The sequence below is a fragment of the Nerophis ophidion genome, linkage group LG21, assembly GCF_033978795.1.
Source record: "Nerophis ophidion isolate RoL-2023_Sa linkage group LG21, RoL_Noph_v1.0, whole genome shotgun sequence".
Classification (NCBI taxonomy): Eukaryota; Metazoa; Chordata; class Actinopteri; order Syngnathiformes; family Syngnathidae; genus Nerophis; species Nerophis ophidion.
In genome coordinates, this window is record NC_084631.1 from 29701590 (window position 1) to 29723619 (window position 22030).

Sequence of the window (22030 nt, forward strand, 5' to 3'; positions counted from 1 at the left end):
GGTCCTCCGACCCGCAAGTGGAGCTGGTCTGTGAAGACGTGCAACATCTCAGAGGGCTGCTGATTGGGCGGCCTATAAAAGGCCTCCCATCAGCATGCTCTCTCTCTCATGCTCTCTCTCTCTCTCTCGTTCCACAGGCACATTCGTTTGGTGACCGTATGGTCACGGCAACGACGGCCGGGATTAGCACCACACTTGCACCCTTTTGGGACAACACTCATTTACTGATACATTCCTTGGTTAATTCACATTACTGATCACTGATACATGTTGTAAATAAAAGATCTGTTGGCTAAAATGTACAAATCGGTGTGGTCTCCCTTAATGTTACAGCCACTAACAAGCCAGTGGTTGTGACAGTTGGGAATTCAAACCCTGGTCGAGTCATACCAAAGACAATAAAAAAATGGGACCTCTTGTCTCCTTGCTTGGCACTCAGCATCAAGGATTGGAATTGGGGGTTAAATTACCATAAATGATTCCCGGGGGCGGCACCGCTGCCGCCCACTGCTCCACTCACTTCCCAGGGGGGTGATCAAGGGGATGCGTAAAATGCAGAGGACAAATTTCACACCTAGTGTGTGTGTGACAATCATTGGTACTTTACTTTACCTTAATTTTCAAGCCGTGTTGAACAAATGTCTAGAATTGTATTTACTCCCCTACGCTTTGGACTGCGCGTCTTTTAAAACGGTGTGACTGACTTATGGGGTTTTCTTTGCTAGTATCAAAAAAACAACAAAAACAAGCAAATACGCTGAAAATAGGTGTTGTTTGTGCTATGGCGCCATCTTTTGGACAAGTTTGCTCACTGCAGGTGATGCAGTGCCCTTCTCTTTAGAGCAGGGGTGTCAAACTCATTTTAGCTCAGGGACTGCATGGAGGAAAATCAAATTCCACGCGGGGCGGACTGATAAAATCGTGGCATTATGTCAGAATAATTTTATCTAAGTTATCAAAAGACTTTGTGTTGCCATGAGTTCCCGGCGAGAGGACAAAAGCTGTCTTTGATCATACCAAGCAAAATACTTGTGAAACTCTCCTGTGGAGGATGAGAAGCGACAGGAAGATGTTGATTTCTTTGATGTATTGTAATCCACAGGACTATTTTGTCTTGACACGAGATCTACAAAGCGAAGAGGAAGCAGGATCTGACTCCCCTCCAGGCACCTTTTCTTTGAACGGTTTTGTGAGCAATGGCAGCGGTTGTTTACGACCCCTTCCTTTAGAAACAGCTGTTGCCATGTAATCAGGAAAAGTTCGAATAAAAAAGAAGGCGTACAATCTTTCGTCAGAGCGTGGTGGGAGACTGTAAAAGAGTACAGCCCAGACGTTTCGCCTCATTTGAGCTAAATTTAATTCTGTCTCTGTTTAATTCCTTTCTTCTTTGTCTGTTTGATAGATTTAATTAGTGTTTGAACCTGAAACATAATTATTTTTGATTTTTTTTTACTTTAGACAAACATTTTACAAAATGTACATATTACAACAAAATCCTCTTGGCAAAACACTTCAAGTTAGTTGAAAATTCTGAGAAAAACTTGAAGAACACAATGATGGCGCTTAAAGTCAGCTGATAGGTGGTCTTAAAAAGTGTGATGTGTGACGTGAGTGACACTTTAATTGCTATTGCGACCTCCAGTTCCTTTCATTAAAAAAATCCAGCTAATTTTTTATAGTTTGCAAACTCTTCTTGCAGGCCTATTTAAACTTGTTTGCTGTACTTTTGGACCCATGGTTTTTAACCGGAAGTAGAAGTGCCGTTCCGTCTTTTTGCCGTCCGTCCACGTTTTCCCATTCAAAGCATGCAGCAAAACTTCACGTTAGGATTTGCCAATCTTGGGCTCGCACCAATTCACATAGTTTGTTGTTGAGCAGCGCTCCAAACGCACACGTCAACATCCTAAGCAAGCTGACAAGCTCAGGCAATCGGTGGTAAAATGGTGATAAAAATCCCACATTCATTGTTGATTAAATAAAGTATAATTAAAATCACAGTGTTGCAGTTGCAGAGAAAACTGTGAAACCCCAAGTTGATGAAAGGGTTTTGTTTTTTTTTATCTATAGCCACAAATCGTTGCAGTTTTTGCGCAACTTTAGTGAAAAAACTTCCGCAAAATCAAAGATTTTTAAACTCACAAATAGCTATTTTGTAGAAAAGAGACTTGTGTGTTTTCATAAACATTCCGGCTCTTGAAGGCTTCCTATATAATTAGTGTTTGGTATTTTCATTTCAGGACGATGAAGTTAAAAGTGGGGAAAACAACAAATGCAGCGAGCATGCAGCAATTATGTATATATATATATATATATATATATATATATATATATATATATAAAAAAAAAATATATATATATAGATATATATATATATATATATATATATATACACACCCAACACTGACTAGCATGCAGTAATCATATGTATGATTACTGCATGCTAGTCAGTGTTGTTGCCTTGACATGTATTTTACTTTGGAGTGTCCGATACTATATTGATATCGGTCCGATATCAGCAGATAAACAAGCATTTGATGATAAAGGCTGCCATTTTAAATGTCAGATACAGGCAGTCCTGCAGCGTGTTTACTTGTGTGTGATATCATGTCCGATACAAGCGGTCCTGCACCGTCTTTACGTGTGTGTGATATCGTGTCCGATCCAAGCAGTCCTGCAGCGTGTTAACTTGTGTGATATCATGTCCAATTCAAGCAGTCCTGCAGTGTTTACTTGTGTGTGATATCATGTCCGAAACAAGCAGTCATGCAGTGTGTTTACTTGTGTGGGTTATCATGTTCGATACAAGCAGTCCTGCAGTGTGTTTACTTGTATGTGATATCACGTGCGATTCAAGCAGTCCTGCAGCGTGTTTCTTTGCGTGTGATATCATGTGGGATACGATTAGTCCTGCAGCGTGTTTACTTGTGTGTGGTATCATGTGCAATGGACGCAGTCCTGCAGCATGTTTACTTGTGTGTGATACAATTAGTCCTGCAGCTTCTTTACTTGTTTTTAAAATAATGTCTGATACAAGCAGTCCTGCAGTGTGTTTACGTGTGTGATATCATGTCCGATACAAGCAGTCCTGCACTGTTTACTTGTGTGTGATATCATGTCCGATACAAGCAGTCCTGCAGTGTGTTTAATTGTGTGGGATATCATGTTCATTACAAGCAGTCCTGCAGCGTGTTTAGTTGTATGTGATATCACGTGCGATTCAAGCAGTCCTGCAGCGTGTTTAGTTGTATGTGATATCACGTGCGATTCAAGCAGTCCTGCAGCGTGTTCACTTGCGTGTGATATCATGTGGGATACAATTAGTGCTGCAGCGTGTTTATTTGTGTGTGGTATCATGTGCAATGCAAGCAGTCCTGCAGCGTGTTTACTTGTGTGTGATATCATGTGTGATACGATTAGTCCTGCAGCGTCTTTACTTGTTTTTAAAATCATGTCCGATACAAGCAGTCCTGCACTGTTTACTTGTGTGTGATATCATGTCCAATACAAGCAGTCCTGCAACGTGTTTACTTGTGTGTGATATCACCTGCGATACAAGCAGTCCTGCAGCGTGTTTAATTGTGTGTGATTTCACGTGCGATTCAAGCAGTCCTGCAGCATGTTTACTTGTGTGTGATATCATTTGTGATACAATTAGTCCTGCAGCTTCTTTACTTGTTTTTAAAATCATGTCTGATACTAGCAGTCCTGCAGTGTGTTTACTTGTGTGATATCATGTCCGATACAAGCAGTCCTGCACTGTTTACTTGTGTGTGATATCATGTACGATACAAGCAGTCCTGCAGTGTGTTTACTTGTGTGTGATATCATGTTCGATACAAGCTGTCCTGCAGTGTTTACTTGTGTGTGATATCATGTTCGATACAAGCAGTCCTGCGGTGTGTTTACTTGTGTGATATCATGCCCGATACAAGCAGTCCTGCGGTGTGTTTACTTGTGTGTGATATCATGTTCAATACAAGCAGTCCTGCAGTGTGTTTACTTGTGTGGGATATAATGTTCGATACAACCTGTCCTGCAGTGTGTTTACTTGTGTGCGATACAAGCAGTCCTGCTATACTTCACAAACTATAACATTTGTGAAGTATCAATTATTATAATTGCAATGAACAAGTGTATTAGAAAGTGTCCGGTAAGAAACGTGTCCGCATCATTCAACTAACTGCGTCATGGATTTAACTTATTGTGGCCACCAAATGTTGCGAGAAAAAAAGCAATAACTTTAACCTGAAGACAGCATAAGTCCATTCCAGGCGGGTAATAAGAAATAGGTTGTCTGTTTGACTCACTTCACTTCATCAAAATACCGTATTTCCTTGAATTGCCGCAGGGCATATAGTATGCGCCTGACTTGAATTACTGCCGGGTCAAACTCGTGACGTCACGAGCGACACTTCCCCCGTCATCATTTTCAAAATGGAGAAGGCTGATTTCAATACCGGTAATTTGAAATCGCAGAAAGGGAAGAAGATTAAGAGCTATTCCGTAGGATATAAGGTCCAAGCAATTGAATACTGCTATGCTAAAAAGAGCAGTAAGCAGCTATGTTTTATTAATATACCTGTGGAGCCGATGGTAAGACAGACAGGCAGGTATGACAGACAGGCAGGGCACGGCTGGAGTTGTCTTGGGAACTCCCTCGTCACGTGATGAGGGAGAGAGCACCGAGTTCCCAAAGAGTAAATAGCAAAAGCAAGAGCATACCAGTCACTTCCTGCTACCAGCATACAACTACAGCTGATTGGACTGTGGCGGTTACGTGACTAGGAAGCGCGCAAAGAGTAAATAGAAAGGCAAGAGCCTAATAGTCTCCACAAATGTATGTAAGTATTTGACACATGCGTTACATAAAGGTAGGACCATAATAACGTTTTTTTTTTTATTAAATGTGCTTTTCATGATGGTATCCTTACATCACACTCAAGTTTTTACTGCATGCCTTTGGTAAGCGCCGGATTCAGAAGAGGTTTTAAATTAATTAGCGCATGCTTACTTTTACCCCATGCCTTTGGTAAGCGCAGGGGTGAGAAGACGTTTTAAATTAAATAGAGCCCCGGCGGCAATTCAAGGAAATACGGTATGTTTGATTTGTGCTGATATCGGATCAATGTTGCTTTCGGATAATATTCAAGGCCCTATTAACGTTGTGGTATCGGACATTTTTTTTTCATTATTGCCTTTAATGAGTTCTAACTTGCCAAATTGTAACAAACCTTTTTTTTTTTGCCAAGCGGCCATTTTTGGTCATTGGGGTTGAGCTGACAAAGTGCATCAGAGATAATATTGCTCCTAATTGAACAAGATATATAGTCTAATAGGCCTTTTAACACGGCCTACTATACATTTTAAACTCATTTACCAGACATTTTAGAATTTTTAGCACGATGTGCAGGCTAACTCATGAATATTCACGTGACCTATGACCTCACTTGCCCTGCATAACACAAACAAGGAGGAATAGAATGATCAATAATGTTGGAGATGACCATAACGTATTCCACCGGACATCGTCAAAATAAATCTCACTGGCGAATGAGATGCACTAATAGAAATAATAGGATCCATGTGCGTGTCTGACCCAGTTGCTGCATGGGAGGAATGTTCTGAAGGCAAACGCTGACGTTGGTGAAGCTGGGCCGAGGCAGGAAGTAGACCCGGGAGCCAGGAAGTAGACCCGGGAGTCAGGAAGAGGTAGTTTAGTCTTACTCGGGTCTCCTCCTCTTCCATTTTTGTACTGACCTCAGCACAGTCAATCTCCGTATCCTGGACTATTTCCAGACGTGCGCTGTCATATGTGCAGAACCTTCGGCCGCGGCGCCCCCTGAGGGCTGGCTGGTGTACTGCATCACGCCGCCGGTGTTGCAGAGATTCATGGCGGACATATGCGGAGTCATCTGAAAGACACGTTTGACTCAAATCAAAAATGTGCTGGAACATGCAGAGCAAACATATAGTGCAGGTTAGCACGGCGCTAATGTTTTAAAGTTCAAGTTAAAGTACCCATGATTGTCACACACACACGAGATGTGGCGAAATTATTCTCTGCATTTGACCCTTGATTACCCCGTGGGAGGTGATGGGAGCAGTGAGCAGCAGCGGTGGCCGCGCCCACAAATTATTTTTGGTGATTTAACCCCCAATTCAAACCCTTGATGCTGAGTGCCAAGCAGGGGTCCTGTTTTTATAGTCTTTGGTATGACTCGGCCGGGGTTTGAACTCACGACCTACCAATCTCAGAGCGCACACTCTAACCACTAGGCCACTTAGCAGGTGGCTTATGGTTTATGCTGGCAAATTTTGTTTGCGTAAAATAAAAATCATGGTTTTTGATACTCATTGCCATCATACAAGTATGCTAACATTTTCTACATTAGCATGCTAATGTTAAATGCCAGCATTTTTGTTTGCTTGAACATAAAAATCACGTTTTTTTTTTAGTTTGTGCAATTTTTCAAGTATGCTAACTTTTTCTACATTACAATCCATCCATCCATTTTCTGCCGCTTATTCCCTTTGGGGCCGCAGGGGGCCCTGGTGCCTATCTCAGCTGCATTCGGATGGAAGACGGGGTACAACCTGGACAAGTCGCCACCCAATCGCAGGGCCAATACAGATACACAGACAACATTCACACTCACATTCACACAGTAGGGCCAATTTAGTGTTGCCAATCAACCTATCCCCAGGTGCATGTTTTTGGAGGTGGGAGGAAGCCGGAGTACCCGGAGGGAACCCACGCATTCACTGGGAGGACATGCAAACTCCACACAGAAAGATACCGAGCCCGGGATTGAACCCTGACTACTCAGGACCTTCGTATTGTGAGGCAGACGCATTGATGTTTTTAGCATTATGTTCATAACTTATTTGCGTATGTCACATGGATGCTTCTTTTATTTTGTATTGGTAATTAAATTCAGGTTGCACATACGTCCACTGTTGGAAGACACACACATGCACGCATGCACGCACGCACGCACGCACGCACGCACGCACGCACGCACGCATACATACATACCTGTGCAACATTCCACTGCTGCTGCTGAGCGCCAAACTGTTGCCGCGGTAACGCCGCCGGATGTCCCATCATCTCGCCGCTCCGCTGCTGCATCAATAATCCACTCTGCTGCTGTCCCATCACCCCGTTCTGCTGTCCCGCCATCAAGCCGTTCTGTTGGACACCCATCTGTGACATCACCGTGGCCCCGCCCACCCCAGCAGCCTGGGCTAAGGAATGGTAAGAGCCGTACGGGTGTGTGGGGTATCCCATCTGGTTCATGTACAAGCCTGAAGGACACAAGTCGGACATTAAACGGAAAAGGAATCAATAACGAGGAGGATCTCTCACCGTGATTGGACGCCATACTGCTGAAATGCACTGATGGGGTGGAGCCATACAGGGAGAGAATCGAGTCCTTGGACAGCTTCCTAAAAGCGCCTTCCGCCTTCTTGGGGGTCGCGTCCAGGAAGAGGCTGAGGTTTTCAGGCACAGAGGCGGTCACTCTGCTCTGAGGCAAGAAGGTGGAGGCAGCCTGAAGGGTCAAAAACGACGCGGCTCTTATCAATCCAGCAGATGGCGCTTGAGTGCTGTGGTGATCAAGGTCTAATAGTTCTGGGATTTCCCACTGTCTGTGAGGCTGTGAATGTGACAGGCTGAGTCCCAGGAGGTCGGTTAAGTTAGCGAATGTTTTGTGGTTTTGATTGCGCAATAAAGAGATAGGGGCCACACTCCCAGGAAGGTGTGTCCTGTTGGGCCCCACAGTCCTATTTGTGGCTCTTGGAATTGTCCTCACGTTTCCTCTTTATACGGCGCTCCAAACGATGTTGCAGTGCTGGGACCCCAGTGCTCGCTGAGAAGAGCCATTCTAGTATTATTATTATTGTTATTCCAGAATCTGTCAAACCCTCCTCTTGCTTTTTTAAAACGTATCACAGTTGTAATGTGTTCTTCTACATTCAATCAATCAATTAATGTTTACTTATATAGCCCTAAATCACTAGTGTCTCAAAGGGCTGCACAAACCACCACGACATCCTCGGTAGGCCCACACATTAGCAGACAAATGCTTTATACTAGCATTTTTAGGTATTTTTGTTCATTTAAACATAAAAAACCATGATTTTTGATACTTAGTGCCATCAAACAAGTTTGCTAATTTTTTCTCCATTAGCATGCTAACATTTTATGCTAGCATTTTAGATGATTCTGTTCATTTAAACATAAGAAAATTATGATTTTTGATACTTGGTGCCATCAAACAAGTTTGCTAATTTTTTCTCCATTAGCATGCTAACATTTTATGCTAGCATTTTAGCTATTTCTGTTCATTTAAACATAAGACAATCATGATTTTTGATACTTGATGTTATCATACAAGTATACTAATTTCTACATTAGCATACTAACATTTTATCCTGGCATTTTAGCTATTTTTCTTAATTTGATCATAAAAAAATCATGATTTTTGATACTTGGTGTTATCATACAAGTATGCTAACTTGTATGATAACACCTAATGTTTTATGCTGGCATTTTAGCCATTTTTGTTAATTTAAACAAACAAAATTATGATTTTTGATACTTGGTGTTATCACACAAGTTTGCTAACTTCTTCTACATTAGCATGCTAACATTTTGGCTAATTTTGTTAATTTGAACATAAAAATCATGATTTTTGATACTTGGTGTTATACAAGTATGCTATCTTCTTCTACATTTTAGTTATTTTTGTCCATTTATAAATAAGAAATCGTGATTTTTGATACTTTGTGCCATCATACAAGAATACTAACTTTTTCTCCATTAGCAAGCTAACATTTCTTGTTAGCATTTTAGCTATTTTTGTTCATTTAAACATAAGAAAATCATGATTTTTGATACTTGGTGTCATTATACGAGTATGCTAACTTCTACATTAGCATGCTCATGTTTTATGCTAGCATTTTAGCTATTTTTGTTTGTTTGAACATAAAAATCATGGTTTTTGATACTCTGTGCCATCATACAAGTATGTTAACTTTTTCTCCATTAGCATGCTAACTTTAAATGCTAGAATTTTAGCTACATACAAATAGCATACTATAGTATATTCTATAATAATACAATACTTGCTAATGAGATGTAGAAATGCTAAAAGAAAGGACAATGTAAGAACTGGAAAGCACAGTTATCAGCTCAAGTTTACATTTAAATAATTAACGTTAACGCGCACAAAAGTACCCAAAAATTGGTAGTGCAGCGTCTCATATTGATTCCCAGGTGCTGAGAATCGGTACTGTATCAGTACCATCCATCCATCCATTTTTTACCGCTTATTCCCTTTCGGGGTCGCGCCCCCTTTTTACCTTTTTGTTTTCGCCCTCTTCTTGTGCCCTTGTGTACATTATCCTTTCCTTCCTGTGTAACCGAGCTACTGCATGAAACAATTTCCCTTGTGGCTCATAAGTATAAGTCTAAAGTGTGTTTTTGACCTACTGTGTTGTTTGAGGAGGAAGTAGAAGGATCCAAGAAGGTGTTGAAGACATCCAAGGCAGAAGGCGCAGGCTTAGAACTCTCAGTCGTAGTGTTGGAGACTCCATTGGAAACTGCCGGACTTGGACCATCTAGAAGGGAGAAGAAGATGGTGAGTCATGATAATATAGCTTATGATCTGTGTGTGACATTATTTCAGTCCACGGGTGTCAAACTCAAGGCCCGGGTATCAAATCTGGCCCGCCACGTTATTTTATGTGGCCTGGAAATAATATGCGTTAAAATGCTTCAAATTTTCTTACTAAATACTGCATATTTTTATTGCCATTTTGACATGAAAAATCATGCACAGGATGCAATTGCATATCCTTAAAGATGTAATATTATCAAAATCCAAATATTTTCATCCATCCATCCATTTTCTACCGCTTATTCCCTTTTGGGTCGCAGGGGGCGCTGGTGCTTATCTTAGCTACAATAGGGCGCAAGGCGGTGTACACCCTGGAGAAGTCGCCAGCTCATTGCAGGGTGTATCACAAAAATATGTTTTTGTTAAAATAAAGATAAATACTGTACTGAAATATATGCTTGACATATGATTTCAAGAGATTGTCAATCAAATTTCAGACTGTAAAATTGACAGTAAATTTTATGGGTTTTTTTTGTTTTTTTTACAGTAAAATTAACTTTGGTACGTTTTTTTCCCACATACAGTGAGACTCTAAAACATTAAAAAACAAACAAAAAAAACATTAAAACAAGAAACCGGCAGCTCTGTCGGTTGAATTTTACCGCTAAAAACAGTGGTATTGTTTCTCCTTTCCATTCCATTTATTCATTAATTTTATCCATCCATCCATTTTCTACCGCTTGTCTCGTTAGGGGTCACAGAGGGTGCTGGAGCCTATCTCAGCTGCATTTTATATGCTGTGTGCTTTTACTGTGAAATTCTGGTGAATGAGCTGCCAATTTTTAAAGTCAAATTTTAATATTTTTTGTCAGCTTAAGTAAAAAAATATATTGTTAATGTATTATAAATATATTATATATACACATTAGGGTTGTCCCGAATGTATTTCGATACTTTACGATACTTTTCTAAATAAGGGGGACCACAAAAAAATGGCAATATTGGCTTTATTGTAATTAAAAATCTTAGGGTACATTAAACATACTGGTGTCAAAGTTAGTTGGTGTTGAACCCCAAGATGCAGAGACGGAGGCAGGCATACAATATGAAAACATGATTTAATTAAAACTAAACAAGAACAAACAAAAAGCACGCACATGGGCGAAAAAACAAACTAAGGGAGCTAGCACTGGACGCTAGAAAACAAAAAGGAACTTTACAATGGAAGCTAGTGGATTGCAAACAGAAAAACTGGAAATAACTAATGCTAACAGAAACAGCTTACCGCTACAACAACCAGGACAAAATGTAGCATGACAAGTAGTAGCTGTAACAAAACTACATGACAGGTACCACGACCAGAGTGACATGTGTGCAACGACAATACAAGTCCGAATGACAATACAATGATCCAGCAACTGACACAAGACAAAGCAGGTACAAATAGGAGAAGGCTGATTGGCAACAGGTGTGGCCAGGTGCCAATCAGCCGCAGCTGAGGAGGAACACAGCACTCAGGGAACAAGACAGGAATCCGACAAAATAAGAGCACTAGACAGGAACTAAAGACAGGAGATACTAAACACAGAGGAAACAGACAAATGCAGAGGAAAAAACTCAAACATAGACAAACTGTCAGGGGAAAGCCTGACAACTGGTATGTTTATTATTGCCAGTAAGTTGCCACCCTCACATGACACAAAATTATGAGGGACAAACTGTAAAAATTGATTATTAATCCACTTGTTCATTTACTGTTAATATCTGCTTATTTTCTGTTTTAAAATGTTCTATCTACATTTCTGTTAGAATGTAATAATCACTTATTCTTATGTTTGTCATGATCTGTGGTCTAGATCAGTGGTTCTCAAATGGGGGTACGCTTACCCTTGGGGGTACTTGAAGGTATGCCAAGGAGTACGTGAGATTTTTCTAAAATATTCTAAAAATAGCAACAATTCAAACATCTTTTATAAATATATTTATTGAATAATACTTCAACAAAATATGAATGTAAGTTCATAAAGTGTGAAAGAAAATGCAACAATGCAATATTCAGTGTTGACAGCTAGAGATTTTGTGGACATGTTCCATAAATATGAATGTTAAAGATTTTTTTTTTTTTGTGAAGAAATGTTTAGAATGAAGTTGATGAATCCAGATGGATCTCTATTACAATCCCCAAAGAGGGCACTTTAAGTTGATGATTACTTCTATGTGTAGAAATCTTTATTTATAATTGAATCACTTGTTTATTTTTCAACAAGTTTGAGTTATTTTTATGTCTTTTTTTCCAAATAGTTCAAGAAAGACCACTACAAATGAGCAATAGTTTGCACTGTTATACAATTTAATCAATCAGAAACTGATGACATAGTGCTGTATTTTACTTCTTTATCTCTTTTTTTTCAACCAAAAATACTTTGCTGTGATAAGGGGGTACTTGAATGAAAAAATGTTCACAGAGGGTACATCACTGAAAAAAGGTTGAGAACCACTGGTCTAGATCATATTTTGTCTAGTTATGTTCTGTTAGTTTTGGACTCCTTTAGTTCCTGTTTGTGACACCTAAGTTTGCTTTGGTTGCCATGGTTCCTAATTATGTTCACCTGTCTCTGATTAGTGTTCGACCGCTCACCTGCTACCCGAGCACCATCCGAGGCATTATTCAAGCCTGTCTTTGTCAGTAAGTCGGCCTGGCGACATTGTTCTTTTCTTGCTCAGTGCTGACTTCATACTGCTTGTTCCATGCCTCGCCAAGTAAGTTTTTGTTTGTTCATGCTACAGTGAGTAAGTTTTTCTCGTCCATAGTTTATGCTCCGTTTTAGTTTAGCTTCAAATGCGATCAGGCACGTTGTTCGGTCGGCTCGCTTTCTGTTTTGTACTCCTTTGATTTTGTTAGGAATAAATCATGTTTTTACCTGCACGCCTGCATTCATGGGAGAACGACCCCGCAGCGTATCTAGTTTCGATTAAATACGCAATTGCACTTCAATCAATCAATCAATGTTTACTTATATAGCCCTAAATCACTAGTGTCTCAAAGGGCTGCACAAACCACAACACAAACCACTACGACATCCTCGGTAGGCCCACATAAGGGCAAGGAAAACTCACACTCAGTGGGACTTAGTATAACTACAGTGAATGTCAGGTGTGGATCCACCAATGGCGTTTGTTTACATTAAGGAGCGCTATCTTTAGTTAGTGGTGACGGCGGTGAGCTCTTGTATCCTCCTACGGTGTGTAGTGAAGCATGTTTAGCTATTCCTCATCCTGCAGTGATAATGATACTTGTAAGAAACTTACTTTATGTATCGCCATGGAGACGAGGATTAGTGATGGATGTTAGCTGCTGTTTCAGTGTAATAACTTCACCTTTATCTTTAATTTTTAACCCAAAATGCGCCCGTTCTCCCTTTTCTGTCTACAAACTGTGTCTGCTTGTAAGTGCTAGTAGTAGTAGTACTAGTAATAGACCTACTCAGTGGCCTAGTGTTTAGAGTGTCCGCCCTTAGATCGGTAGATCGTAGACTATAAAAATGGGACCCTGCTTGGCACTCAGCATCAAGGGTTGGAATTGGGGGTTAAATAGCTCGGTTGGTAGAGTGGCCGTGCCAGCAACTTGAGTGTTGCAGGTTCGATCCCCGCTTACGCCATCCTAGTCACTGCGGTTGTGTCCTTGGGCAAGACACTTTACCCACCTGCTCCCAGTGCCACCCACACTGGCTTAAATGTAAAAAAAAAAATTGATATTGGGTTTCAAAATGTAAAGTGCTTTGGGTCACTAGAGAAAAAGCGCTGTATAAATATAATTCACTTCACTTCACCTAGTGTGTGTGACAATCATTGGTACTTTAACTTTAACTTAACTTACTCTGTGTGTGTGCGCTGCCGAACATGCTCCTCTGCTTGCAAAACCAGCAATGTCACGACGTGACGGTGCGCCGTCATGCCCAGGATTCGGTACTTTTCAGAGTATAGTACCGTTTTTGATTCATTAGCACCGTGATACTATACCAGTAATGGTATACCGTACTACCCTAATATATATGTACAAATATATATATTACATAAATTACTCATTGTTAAAAGCAGCCATTACTGCGATGTGGCCCCCGATGAAAACGAGTTTGACACCCCCGCCTTTGTGTCATGCATAAATGATGTCATACCGAATCCGAGCAAGTCCGTAACACCTTGAGAGCCTGTCTTCGGGCTGCCCTCTTTTTTCTGTAAACCACAATTATGTTCAAATGAATGCATTTCCCGTGAAAAACAAAACACATTTGACTCACTTACCAATTTCATTTTCTCAAACACAACCGGCTCCTTGGGGATGTTCTCGCAGTTCTTTTCTTTCTGCATGAAAACATTGTTTTGGTGTATTATTTGTACTAAATGGGCGCTGAGGGCCACCACTACTCATCACTATCAAATGGGACAACATTGAATAAATTAACCTTTAAATAATGAATTATAAATGGAATCAATTACATTAATGTGTCATTAACCTAATCAAGGTACAAACTACAAAACCAGTGAAGTTGGCACGTTGTGTAAATAGTAAATAAAAACAATGATTTGTAAATCCCTTTTAACTTATTGAATTGAACAATTGAATAGACTGCAAAGACAAGATACTTAATATTCCAACTGAGAAACTTGTTTTTTTTTTTGCAAATAATCATTTACTTAGAATTTAATGGCAGCAACACATTGCAAAAAAGTTGGCACAGGGGCATTTTTACCACTGTGTTACATGGCCTTTCCTTTTAACAACACTCAGTAAACGTTTGGGAACTGAGGATATCAATTTTTGAAGCTTTTCAGGTGGAATTCTTTCCCATTCTTGCTTGATGTATAGCTTAAGTTGTTCAATAGTCCGGGGTCTCTGTTGTGTTATTTTAGGCTTTATAATGTTCCACACATGTTCAATGGGAGACAGGTCTGGACTACAGGCAGGCCAGTCAAGTACCCGCACTCTTTTACTACAAAGTCATGCTGATGTAACATGTGGCTTGGCATTGTCTTGCTGAAATAAGCAGGGGCGTCTGTGATAACGTTGCTTGGATGGCAATATATGTTGCTCCAAAGCCTGTATGTAACTTTCAGCATTAATGGTGCCTTCACAGATGTGTAAGTTACCCATGCTTTGGGCACTAATACACCCACATACCATCACAGATGCGGGCTTTTGAACTTTGCGCCTAGAACAATCCAGATGGTTCTTTTCCTCTTTGTTCCAGACGACACGACATCCATAGTTTCCAAAAAACTATTTCAAATTTAGACTCGTCAGACAACAGAACACTTTTCCACTTTGCATCAGTCCATCTTAGATGAGCTGGGTGTTGTTGATAAATTGCTTTGTCTTTGCATAGTAGAGTTATAACTTGCACTTAAAGATGTAGCGACCTACCGTAGTTACTGACAGTGGTGTTCTGAAGTGTTCCTGAGCCCATTCGGTGATATCCTTTACACACTGATGTTGCTTTTTGATGCAATACCGCCTGAGGGATTGAAGGTCCGTAATATAATCGTTTACGTGCAGTGATTTCTCCAGATGTTCTTAACCTTTTGATGATAATACGGACCATAGATGGCGAAATCCCAAAATTCCTTGCAATAGCTCGTTGAGAAATGTTGTTCTTAAACTGTTTAACAATTTGCTCACACATTTGTTCACAATGTGGTGACCTTCGCCCCATCCTTGTTTGTGAATGACTGAGTATTTCATGGAAGCTGCTTTTATATACGCAATCACGGCACCCACCTGTTCCCAATTAGCCTCTTCACCTGTGCAATGTTCCAAATAAGTGTTTGATGAGCATTTCTCAACTTTCTCAGTCTTTTTGACACTTGTGCAAGCTTTTTTGAAACATGTTGCAGGCATCAAATTCCAAGTGAGCTTATATTTTCAAAAAATACAATTTTCCAGTTCGAACATCTGTGCAGTCTATTCAATTGAATATAAGTTGAATAGGATTTGCAAATAATTGTATTTGGTTTCTGCGGTGTACACCGCCTTCCGCCCGATTGTAGCTAAGATAGGCACCAGCGCCCCTCGCTACCCCAACGGGAATAAGCGGTAGGAAATGGATGGATGGATGTATTCTGTTTTTATTTACCATTTACACAACGTGCCAGCTTCACTGGTTTTAGGGTTTGTAATTAAATGGTAAAATAATTAATTAAAACAATTGATTATATAAAAATGTACTTTACAATAAATACATTTAATACCACATGTATGTGTTAAATTACAAACACAATGAATTAATGACACATTTAAGTAATTATTTAAAGACCTAGTCATCAATTTTTTAAATTTAATATGCCCCATTTCACCCTCCAAACTTAAGGCCCCGCTATCCATGGGGGCTCGTTTTGCTTAAAAAAAAACCACACATATGCCTGGCCCCTTCCTGCCACATCACTAATAAGAATACGACTGTGCATTTCCCCAGATTATGCCCCAGTGGCACACAGCCTTTATGAATTAGGGGAATCACTTCAAGATTTAATAAATTAATTTATGATTTTTTTTTTCCCAGGAACTTTTGTGGCAGCACTCAAGAATTTATTTTAATAACTTAAATAATGAACTAAAAATTGTGTTAAATATTTAAATTATTAATAAATTATTGTATGCAATTTTTTTTTAAAGTATAACGAATTTATGGATTTTCTTCCAATTAAAATAAAGTAGCCAAAGTAAAGTGTGAAGCCACTGCGATGAGAATCAGCACCTCCAAGTCCGAGTCCATGGTTCTCGCCCGCAAAAGGGTGGAGTGCCATCTCCGGATTGGGGAGGAGACCCTGCCCCAAGTGGAGGACTTCAAGTACCTCGGAGTCTTGTTCACGAGTGAGGGAAGAGTGGATCGTGAGATCGACAGGCGGATCGGTGCGGCGTCTTCAGTAATGCGGACGCTGTATCGATCCGTTGTGGTGAAGAAGGAGCTGAGCCGGAAGGCAAAGCTCTCAATTAACTGGTGGATCTACGTTCCCATCCTCATTTATGGTCATGAGCTTTGGGTTATGACCGAAAGGACAATGAGAGGAGCCAGTTGAGGTGGTTCGGGCATCTGGTCAGGATGCTACCCGGACAACTCCCTAGGAAGGTGTTTGGGGCACATCTGATCGATAGGAAGCCACGGGGAAGACCCAGGACACGCCTCGGGATCCCCTGGGAAGAGCTGGACCAAGTGGCTGGGGAGAGGGAAGTCTGGACTTTCCTGCTTAGGCGGCTGCCCCCGCGACCCGACCTCGGATAAGCGGAAGAAGATGGATGGATGAAATAAAGTAATGTTACATTTAAGTAATTATTTAAAGATGGATACATTTTTTCAAAATTTGTCCCATTTTGCCCTTTGTAGGTTTTTTTTTTCTGAAGAAGCGCATGCAAAATGTGATTCAATGAATGACAGGGCGCTTGTACCGCAAAAACATATTCCCAGCACCTTCCTGCTCTGACACTCAGAAGAGCAAAACCGCAAAAGTTCCCGATGTAGAGCAGTCCAAACCCTAGTCCGAGTGATCCATCCATCCATCCAATTTCTACCGCTTTTGGGTTCGCGGTGGTTGCTGGAGCCTATCTCAGCTGCACGTGGGTGGAAGGCGGTGTACATCCTGGACAAGTCGCAAGGCCAAGGCCAACACAGATAGACAGACAACATTCACACACTATGGACCATTTAGTGCTTATGTATTTTATTATGTTAGATGTATTATTTTGCTCCCCAAAAATATTATTCAACAATATCCTTCCATTAATTAGTTTTTTTTTACAAATATGCATTAAAATAGATTTAAAGTTGATTAAAAAAATATATAAAAATCGATAGAAAAAAAACATTTTTTTGCGTTCAAATAAAACTCCGCTGGGGGCCCTAATTTGGCCAGGCTGTGCGATGGCGACTCACCCTGAGCATCTGGATGTCGATGACCCGGTCCATGTACTTCTTCTTGTCATACTTGTCCCTGATGAAGGCTTCCGCAGACTGGTCCGTCTCCGGCCGCTGGAAGCATTCTGGTAGAAAAGCCTCATAGAGACGCTTGGCCTTGGCGTTGCCCATCTCCTGAACACACTGACGGGAGGGCGGACGCAAAAACACAAATATCCTTTAAAACCCCATCACAAACAACATGAATTGATACTCATCCGTTAAATAATATTGTCAACAGCTCCTATGAAGTGTCTTTTATTTTTTAACCATTTTACACAACTGAACCTCCATAGTCCAACAACACCCCATACGTCATCCAAAAAATATTCCTCAAAAGTAGGGTTTTATGCTGTTGATTTAGATACTGATCAGTTAATCGGCCGATACCAATACAGATCATCGTTGTTTTTTTTTACTATTAGTATTATCAGTATGATTGTATTATCATGTTTAAACAAATTCCTTATTCTCTTTTACATTCAAAGGTTTGATCAAAATAAAGTCGAATAAAGCAAAAACTACTTTGGGTTTTGCCATCAAAGTCTTCCTGTATACAGGGAATTATTCCCCGAGTTTGTAAACATTAACAGAAAACGATTAAAAAAATGAAGATATCGACCTAATAACCCGAGTATCGATCATATGCTGATATTACCTATTTTATGGATGGACCCGCTCTCCTCTTTCGCGTTGTTATATTATCCTCTCACTAACTTTTATTAATATTATAAATAATGTCCTACTTTTTTTTACATCGACACTTCTTAAACTTTACTAAACACCTATTTCTGGGGTGTTGTTTCAAGCTAGCTTAGCGGCTAGCTGAACTACACTAAATTGCCAAAAGTATTTGGCCACCTACCTTGACTCACATATGAACTTGAAGTGCCATCCCATTCCGAACCCGTAGGGTTCAATATGATGTCGGTCCACTTTTTTCAGCTATTACAGCTTCAACTCTTCTCGGAAGGCTGTCCACAAGGTTGCGGAGTGTGTTTATAGGAATTTTCCACCATTCTTCCAAAAGCGTATCGGTGAGCTCACACACTGATGCTGGTGGAGAAGGCCTGGCTCTCAGTCTCTGTTCTAATTCGTCCTAAAGGTGTTCTATCAGGTTCACGTCAGGACTCTGTGCAGGCCAGTCAACTTCATCCACACCAGACTCTCTGTGGATGAGAAAGGGGCCCACTGCAAACGGTTCCCACAAGCTTGGGAGCATGGAATTGTCCAAAATGTTTTGGTATCCTAGAGCATTTAAAGTTCCTTTTACAGGAATTAAGGGGCAAAGACCAGCTCCCGAGAAAACACCCCCGCACCATAATTCTGATCATTTAGATGGATGGCCAAATACTTTTGGCAATATAGACTGCTCCTAGTGTGTAACATGTTTAGCGTTGTCCTCCGGTGATAATAATACTTAAGATATAAAGAAAGGCGATTATTTTTAGCTTGAGGGAGGTGTGCCACACTGTGTATGGAGACACACAATTAGCTGCTAGCTACTTGTCAGCGGGAGGGGACTAAAAATTAATAAAGTCTCAGCCAGAGGAGGTTGGCATTAGTGATCGGCAATGGCAATCTTGTACTTTTCACCAAAATTTGCCGATCGATGGACGAAATGTCAAATCTCATCAGTATTATTGGTTAGGGAATAAAAAAAAAAGTGCTTTGTGGGGACGCAAACACAGAAAATGGTAGCTATGTAAACCGTGATAAAAAACCCTAAAACTGGGGATGCATTTCCAATTAGCAATACCCATAAAAGACCACTAGGTGGCAGCACTTTCCTGTCGTGTTTGGACTTATTTTTATAAGTGAGCAACAGTTAATACTGGTTACTTAAAACTACAATTAACACATATTTTAAAAAAAGTGATTAATCATGATTAATTCATTCGTGAACTGTGATTAATCCGATTTAATTCTTCATACACCATTCCACGGCCCGCAAAGGATTTTCGGCGATGTTGTTGGACTTTGCTGGCGTCCTAACGTTCAAAGGGTCGCTGACCTGGACCTGTTCCTGGGTCCACTGGTCCAGGTTGACGGACTTGACTTTGGAGATGTGGACCCCCAGATTTCGATGAATACCCGCGCATCTTATGCAGATAAAGATGCCCAAATTCCATGACGCCCACCGGGGACCTTGAAGACAGAATGGAATTAGCTTCCCCTGAGATGTCGTGCAGAATAAAAAGCAAACGATGCTGAGAGGGGCGGAAGAACAATGAGAAAAAAAAAAAAAAACAGCAAATTAATTTGAACCAAATTACAGCTTGAGACCTCCATTAGCAGCCAGAATTCAGCAGGGAATTCATCCAATCAGGCGCTGCTCTGACACATGATAGGATCCAATAAGGTAGCCTATATAACGGGGACAATGTGGGGACACACACAAGCAATAACGCCGCAGGCCTGTGTGTGTGTGTGTGTGTGTGTGTGTGTGTGTGTGTGTTCTTGTATTTCCACCCTTATTGAGACATCAACAAGGAAAAATACTTTCCATATGAGGACAGGTGAATAAGTTAAGACATAAATCATGGTCCCGATATGGAAAACCATGGCATCTAATAGAGAATTTCTCATTTGCACCTCCAGTGGTGAAATCTATCAAAATGAAGGTGGTCCCAAAAAGGAAGGATTTTTCTAATTGACTGTGTGTCTGTTTTTAAAGTGCTCCCCCTCTGGCCAACATATGAAATAACAAGTGTGTGTAATAAATTGAAATTCGCCCCCTTCGGCCCAAATTAATTTGATATATTTATGTATGTATGTATGTGTATATGAATATACATATATTTGTGTGTGTATGTATATATATATATATGTATATATATATATATATATATATATATATATATATATATATACATATATATATATATATATACATATATATATATATATATATGTATGTGTATATATATATGTGTATACATATGTGTGTGTGTGTATTTATATGTGTATATATATGTAGGTATATATATGTATATATATATATGTATATATATATATATATATATATATGTATATATATACATATGTATATATATATATATACATATATATATATATATATGTGTGTATGTATATGTATGTCTATATGTATGTGTATATATGTATATATATATATATCCATCTATTTTCTACCGCTTATTCCCTTTCGGGGTCGAAGGGGGCGCTGGCGCCTATCTCAGCTACAATCGGGCGGAAGGCGGGGTACACCCTGGACAAGTCGCCAACACAGAGAGACAGACAACATTCACACTCACATTCACACACTAACGCCAATTTAGTGTTGCCAATCAACCTATCCCCAGGTGCATGTCTTTGGAAGTGGGAGGAAGCCGGAGTACCCGGAGGGAACCCACGCATTCACCGGGAGAACATGCAAACTCCACACAGAAAGATCCTCAGCCTGGAATTGAACCCAGGACTGCAGGAACTTCGTATTGTGAGGCAGATGCACTAACCCCTCTATATAAGTGTGTATATGTATATATATATATATATATATATATATATACATATACATGTATATGTGTGTATATATAAGTGTGTATATATGTAAATGTATATACAAACCCTGTTTCCATATGAGTTGGGAAATTGTGTTAGATGTAAATATAAACGGAATACAATGATTTGCAAATCATTTTCAACCCATATTCAGTTGAATATGCTACAAAGACAACATATTTGATGTTCAAACTGATAAAAAAAAATTATTTTGCAAATAATCATTAACTTTAGAATTTGATGCCAGCATCACGTGACAAAGAAGTTGGGAAAGGTGGCAATAAATACTGATAAAGTTGAGGAATTCTCATCAAACACTTATTTGGAACATCCCACAGGTGTGCAGGCTAATTGGGAACAGGTGGGTGTCATGATTGGGTATAAAAGCAGCTTCCATGAAATGTTAAGTAATTCACAAACAAGGATGGAGTGAGGGTCACCACTTTGTAAGCAAATTGTCGAACAGTTTTAGAACAACATTTTTCAACGAGCTATTGCAAGGAATTTAGGGATTTTACCATCTACGGTCCGTAAAATCATTAAAAGGTTCAGAGAATCTGGAGAAATCACGGTACTGCATCAAAAACAAACATCAGTGTGTAAAGGATATCACCACATGGACTCAGGAACACTTCATAAAACCACTGTCAGTAACTACAGTTGGTCGCTACATCTGTAGGTGCAAGTTAAAACTCTGCTATGCAAAGCAAAACCCATCTATCAACACCAAGGAACGCCGCTGGCTTGGCTGGGCCCGAGCTCATCTAAGATGGACTGATGTAAAGTCGAAATTTGTTCTGTGGTCTGGGAAGTCCACATTTCAAATTATATTTGGAAACTGTGGACGTGGTGTCCTCCGGAACAAAGCGAAAAATAACCATCCGGATTGTTATAGGCGCGAAATTCAAAAGCCAGTGATTGTATGGGGGTGTATTAGTGCCC

At 40.1% G+C, this 22030-nt stretch overlaps 1 protein-coding gene and 1 long non-coding RNA gene across 2 annotated transcripts in view; one reads left to right on the forward strand and one right to left on the reverse strand.

Annotated features, from left to right (window-relative positions):
- Positions 1-3378: 3378 nt before the first annotated feature.
- The window catches only part of smap2 (small ArfGAP2), a 61566-nt gene continuing 42914 nt past the window's right edge, over positions 3379-22030 (reverse strand). The window contains exons 2-9 of the mRNA XM_061882464.1: positions 19581-19714; positions 17546-17710; positions 13923-13982; positions 13796-13853; positions 9494-9621; positions 7367-7550; positions 7037-7305; positions 3379-5912 (exon numbers count right to left, since the gene is read on the reverse strand). Of these exons, the coding sequence (XP_061738448.1) occupies positions 5787-5912; positions 7037-7305; positions 7367-7550; positions 9494-9621; positions 13796-13853; positions 13923-13982; positions 17546-17710; positions 19581-19714 (1124 nt within the window). The 3' untranslated portion in view covers positions 3379-5786. The remainder of the gene's footprint in view (positions 5913-7036; positions 7306-7366; positions 7551-9493; positions 9622-13795; positions 13854-13922; positions 13983-17545; positions 17711-19580; positions 19715-22030) is intronic.
- The window catches only part of LOC133540016 (uncharacterized), a 34724-nt gene continuing 21246 nt past the window's right edge, over positions 8553-22030 (forward strand). Inside the window, exon 1 of the long non-coding RNA XR_009803525.1 lies at positions 8553-9641. This is a non-coding gene — a long non-coding RNA (uncharacterized LOC133540016). The remainder of the gene's footprint in view (positions 9642-22030) is intronic.